The sequence below is a fragment of the Numida meleagris genome, chromosome 4 (assembly GCF_002078875.1).
Source record: "Numida meleagris isolate 19003 breed g44 Domestic line chromosome 4, NumMel1.0, whole genome shotgun sequence".
Classification (NCBI taxonomy): Eukaryota; Metazoa; Chordata; class Aves; order Galliformes; family Numididae; genus Numida; species Numida meleagris.
The window spans coordinates 75,511,819-75,517,818 of record NC_034412.1 but is presented as its reverse complement, the minus strand read 5'-3'; the positions used below and the strand labels follow the sequence as shown (position 1 = coordinate 75,517,818).

Sequence of the window (6,000 nt, the reverse complement as noted above, 5' to 3'; positions counted from 1 at the left end):
AGATATAGCGTTGAGAGACCTGGTTTAGTGGGGTTATGTTGGTGGTAGGTGGATGGTTGGACTGGGTGATCTTGTAGGTCTTTTCCAACCTAGCTAATTCTATGATTCTATGATTCTCTAAAAAAAAACATCTCCATCTTTATGAACTCAGAGCAGCATTTCTCTTCTCCTACTGTTAATAGGCTAAAATTAGCAAATCTCCAGACAATAATAGCACTTAAGTGAAATTGTACAAATATTTAAAGGTAGCAGCTGAATTATGTATTGCCTTTGTACTCCAACTGTAAATGTAAAAGCATTTCTACTGCTATTCCCTACAGCAAATTGTTTTTAAAACAGTGCATTTGAACACATTTGCCTCTTTTTAATAGCATCATTCTGAAAGATGCAAGTCATCCTTTTTTCTCTAAAGAAGCAGCAATCTTCTACTAAGTCACTAAAACTTCAAGATAAAGCCTTCAGTAGAAGAACTGTAGAAACTCCTTCCATCTTTTTGGCAGTTTCACAGATGTTCAGAAGCCAGCCAGAGATTAAATGATATCACAGATAGGAATAACGTAAAGTTTGAAAATCCTACCTTACCTAATCTGATAGGTTAATAGTTTGTGATTTTTTGTTGTGTTTACGTTTTTGATTTATGAGTGCTATGAAAGGTGTTTTCCTTATTATTATATTCCACGCAATATTTTTAGAATATTATGATCAGTGTTTTAAATAATGAAATGTGTTCCATATGATAAATTTAGAACTATGGGATTAAAACTTACTAGACTTCAGATACCTACTGAAATACAAAATAATATTTTGGAAGTCTCCTATAATATGCTTATGCACTGTCTGCAATCACAGAGTTATAGTACGCAATCAGCCACCTGTATCTAGGGTAGGGTGTTATTTATCCTAACAGGGCAGGAACATCTAAAAATCCTCATTATCTTCATAACCATGAAGTTCCAGAATTTTGATAGAATTGGCTATTTGGACTAGTTTTTATTTTACTTTTTAAATAGAGGCCGTGTTAGAAATACACATGCATGGCACACGCTGCACTCATCCATCATTTTTAACTATCAAACAATTATTACAGTGAAGTAATAAAAATCACCAGTGCGTTCAAAGATACCTCCCTCCCCTAGCAGAGCTGCCTATAAAGAGTTTTTAATTGCATTTACCAAAGACAACAAACCAAGCACAGCTGTCAGATACAGAATTTACCTAATCAACCGTTATGCAAAAGATAGAAAGGAGTATTCTGAAACAACTGCGAACATTACCTGAATCATAGATTATTCTTTTTTTCTTGTACGCCTGCTTTTGTTTGGGAACATCTTCACTGGGTGGACTCTTCACCTAAAAGAAACAATTCATGAGCTCAACCAGCAGACAGGTCCTTCTGGCTGTTAGTCAGCTAAATTTATGAGTTTAAAACAATTTCTGATAGAGATTATTTATTTACCAGTATTACTTTTAAGAACAATCTTTTGCTGACTCGTGTGTGGAAGTGGAAGAAAGGCAAGGGAGAGGAGACAAGGAACTAACCGCACTAACAAAGTTCAGTGTTCTCTAAGTACACAGTAGACAATTATACTGATAGTAAATACTCTGGTTTAATGCCAATTAAAGGAAATCAAAGAGATGTTCAACCTGTTCTAAGTTTTTAAAGTTATGACTTTAAAAAAACAATGATACAAACAATTGCATAATCATGAAACCAAGCACTATGCAAACAAGGAAAGCAACACTAACCTTTGTTTCCTTTCCTCTTTTCTTCCCACTCGATTCTCCTTCCCCATTTTTTATTTTCTCACTCTTTTTCACAGCCTCGCATTCCTGCCGCTTTCCAGGAGCTACAACGCCAAAGAATTTCCGGATATCCTATTTAAAGGACAAATACTTTCATAAGTTTTTAAAGACAAAACTGATGCAAAAGAGTGGTGCGCTAACAAGAATATGACTCTCTCAGCAACTCCTGTTACAGCATTTGTTGATCTATGAATTTTTCTCAGAATTAAGAAACAAAGACCAGCTAGTTATAAGCAGCTGCTTAGACCCTGCACAACCTTTCTCTCATCTCTCAACCACAGAACAAAGGTATTTTTTCCCCTTTCAACAGCTACCTTATAGACTTAGAAACTTCCATTAGCAATGAAATAGAGTGACTTCAAACAGATGCCTAACTGGAGTTCCTTCTTCCCACTTAATCATTGCAAACCAAGCCCAAAGCATTTCTGTAGTTAACATGACCAACTTGGGCATGAAGTAGCCTCCAATGTGAAAAGACTAAAAGTACCAAGAGCTACAAAGCAGTCTACTGGCAGGACGTACCGTATCCTCCACTTTGTAATGAATTTAAGGCAGTGACTCTGATCTCACTGAAAGAATTAGCTAGCAAGAAGCTAACTAAGATTTCAACACAGAGAAAAATTATATTAAGAACATAAGACTCCAAAAGGTGGATTTTGTAACCATATTTTCTTATCTTACCATAGGAAAACCATAAAAACTTCCCAAATACTCTGGATTAGAAACTGAAGCTTCAGTTAAAATAAGCGCTAGCCTACACACAAAACCCTATCTGACACTGCTATTTAATAAACTAGTATTACAGCATCATTGAAAAAGGAAGCACAAAAACTGTACCTGTTTGGCATCACCACCTCCAGGGGCAGCAGCCATTTTAGCTTTAAAGAAAGCCTCTTGTATGGCCAAAATATACAGCAGGTAAGGGCTGTGGCTCAGGGTCGTACCCTACCCAGGTGATAACTATTCCCTATTAGAGAGTGGCAGCTATCACACACCTAGGTAGTGTTTTCCTTCTTACAGGGAACTACTAGCAAAGCAGTAAATGCTTAAGAAAACATAATGTGAAATCTCTATAAAAACACGATCAAGGATTATGTCTGTATTAGGCTCCATTTTTCTCATCAGTTCCCTCATGATTTGGATTTGCATTATCAGTTTATTGGGCCTAAAACCAATAGAATAAATAACTTGCAAGCATAAAATGGGACACATACAGATTTATTTAGTATGCTTAGCTTACAACAATTTTCTAGAATCAGAAGTGTTATTTCCCATAGAAATGTAGTCCGTTTACTTTTTACCTGCATATATAACTGATCCAGCGAACATAGACTGAGAAAAATTCCTCCTCAGTAAGACTTGTACAGTCTTGTCCACATTTCTATCTATGGAACCTACTCCTCTAAGCATCAGTTCTCAACACTCAGCTATTTCACATGCACTCCTAATGCCATACTCTAACACTCCAAAATCTTGCCCCCAGATTCAGAATGTTTGAGGAAAGCACCTACTTTAAAAACTCTAAAACGTTATGTAGTAGATTCATGGACCTGGTAACTCCATCATCATTAGCGACTTCTTCTTATTCATAAGACAACACAAGAGCAAAACTAATGAGACAATCCTCACTAGATCTTTTACATAGTAACATAATTTAAACACTACAACACTGCAAATTGAACTGACGAGATTAAAGTGAGTTTTTTACAGTGATAGAGGTTAGTTGTAAGATTAAAATATTTGGAGAATGATTAATTTTAAATCAACAGTAACTCCATTCCAGTAATTTAACTAAGAACTCTTTAAGCGTGCTGCTCTACATTGTTTTTTTATGGACTGATGGAAATTGTATGGAAATACCATCATATCCTGGATTATGAAATGAAGACTCAATAAAGGACATCCATGAAACTGATCTGTCTGCCCCAGCTTCTTCCACTACTTTCACTGCTGTTCTTCGACTGCTAAAGCCTAAATCATACCATGTAAATTATTACTTTCTGCCTCATCAGATCTCACAACTTTTTTTTTTTGCTCAAAGGAGCATCTTCTAACTATCAAGAAACCACCACCAGACTACTTTTTCCCTGAAAATAGTGTTGTAATATAGCATATACAGATACCAAGATTACTTCCCTGTGCTAACACAACAGTTATCTTGGCTGCAAATTACACCAGTCCTCAGAAACAGCAGCACTTTTCCTTTTGAACTTCTATTACTGTTACGAGTGTGTTAAATACTGTAAATGTAACCACACAGAAGCCACCTAGACATTTCTGAATAAAGGATTTTATCTGAGTAATAAATTTTCATTTCCCATTTTGACAATCTTCATATGAGTGACTAAACTACAGAGCCCTAAGCTACAAAGGAAATTCAGCGACTATGTACCATCTTCTTCAATCTTCAGTTATATATCCTCCAATTTCCTTCAGTCATCCTACTCTTCAGAAGAAAAAGTAACCTTGTTAGTCACTGCTGGGTTATAACGGATGGTGAATTCAGAATTGTGTGGGAGACCAGTACATCACAGTGCAACAATAAAGTCATCCTTCAGAGAAGCTTTTACCTGAGATTCATAACAGAAAGATTTTTATGGTATTTATTAAGAGATGCCAGGTAATTAATTAACTGCACCTACTGCAGAAATGAAGCAGTATATGTATCTACCAAAATTATTCCAATCCTACAACTCTGAGATGCACTACATAAGCTTGGCTCCCAGATAGTATCACCAGCCACCATTCCAGTTTTACCTATTTAACATCTTGAGACCAACTATGTTGTTGGTATTTAACGCCATTCACACACGAGTTCGCCATTTGGCAGAACTGCATATGCTCAAACGAGAGAAGGCTGGTAGCAATGTAACTGGCACGTTTCCCCTGGGGCCTGTGTCCTGCGTGCCTGCGGAGATACACGCACCAGCACAGCTGCCCCAGGCAATCCCCTGAGGAACTAAAGAGCAGGGGCTATACTAGTGCAGCTCCCCCTGGGTGCTTCAGCAGCAGCAATCCTAGGTATAACTTGGAGCGGTTTCACAAGTAAGAGGGAGGGTCAATGAAATTACTGCTCAGCATGCCAGTTTAGCGGCATCTTAAACCGCAGCTACCAAATAAAAGATTCTAAGCCACATCTGGACACCAAATTTTGCAGAGACCTAGCCCACAGTCCCAGACAAGGCCCAATATTTCTGATCACTCCCACTAGATGAGGGCAGTAGATAATGCCTAGCACCAGGACAGCCTGAACAGCTGTGTTCAGGTGCATCGCTTCCTGCTGGGCTACCTTCCTAACTGTATGACCTCAGTAACAGCTCTGCAGTCTAGCTGTTGCCAGTTGAGACTATTGTTTCAAACCTCAGTCTTACAAGATATAAATGAGTCATGGTAGGCTGCAAGTTCCTTCTTGGAAGATTTGTATACAACCATTTTACTGAGGAGGAATAGAAAGTGAAACCTGCTTGTTATTAGTACTAAAGGGTGGTTACCCAGAGAGCTCGTCAGGGTAACTTTCAAGACTTTACTAAATATCCAGCTCAAAGTCATAAACATTCCATACTGGTTTTCTGTGACACTTTTTCCAGCATTTTAAAAGCATCCTAAACCAAACAACAGCTGTTCCAGCATTTAGATGATGGAGCAATCCCAACACCACCAAACTCATTAACCACAACAAGTAGTAGTTTTAAAAGACCAGCGTCCAGTAAAGCAGAATATTTTCCAAAATAACATCATACAAATAAGTTTGCATCTCTGAACCACGTTCTGAGATACAAAACTGAATTTAATCAACTCAGCTCAATGCCTGCAATGGGAAGCAGCACAACTTGAGGTATTCCAAAAGGCGTCCATAAGTGCCTTGCTTGTACAGGATCGTTTGTATTTATTTACAGTCTGTCTATATCAGTGCAAGTTCTGCAAAAAGATTAGCTCTGACATCTGGCATCTCCAGAAAAATTGCACTACCAGAAACCAATTGTATAGTATCACATCAGTTAAACCAGTAATTCCTGCTTGGATAACTATACTGAAGTTAATAGTGGTATCGGAGACACAGGTACCATATGGCATTTTTAGAGCAGAATCCCAGTTCTAAGTACGCAGCAGCTTATGCCACAGCACTGGCCCAGGACTGTTTCTCTCAGCTAGTGGCAGCTCAGGTAGCCCCGCTCCCCACCACACGTCCCCTCAGCT

General features: G+C 38.1%; 1 protein-coding gene across 3 annotated transcripts in view; it reads right to left on the bottom strand.

The window, feature by feature from the left end:
• The window catches only part of RFC1 (replication factor C subunit 1), a 41,469-nt gene that overhangs the window by 33,812 nt on the left and 1,657 nt on the right, over positions 1-6,000 (bottom strand). For 2 of the 3 annotated variants that reach the window (XM_021397000.1, XM_021397002.1), the window contains exons 1-3: positions 2,641-2,691; positions 1,747-1,875; positions 1,275-1,350 (exon numbers count right to left, since the gene is read on the bottom strand). In XM_021397000.1, the coding sequence (XP_021252675.1) occupies positions 1,275-1,350; positions 1,747-1,875; positions 2,641-2,676 (241 nt within the window). In that variant the 5' untranslated portion in view covers positions 2,677-2,691. Of the gene's footprint in view, positions 1-1,274; positions 1,351-1,746; positions 1,876-2,640; positions 2,692-6,000 lie in introns of those variants that run through there. The other variant, XM_021397001.1, reaches the window with a different exon arrangement.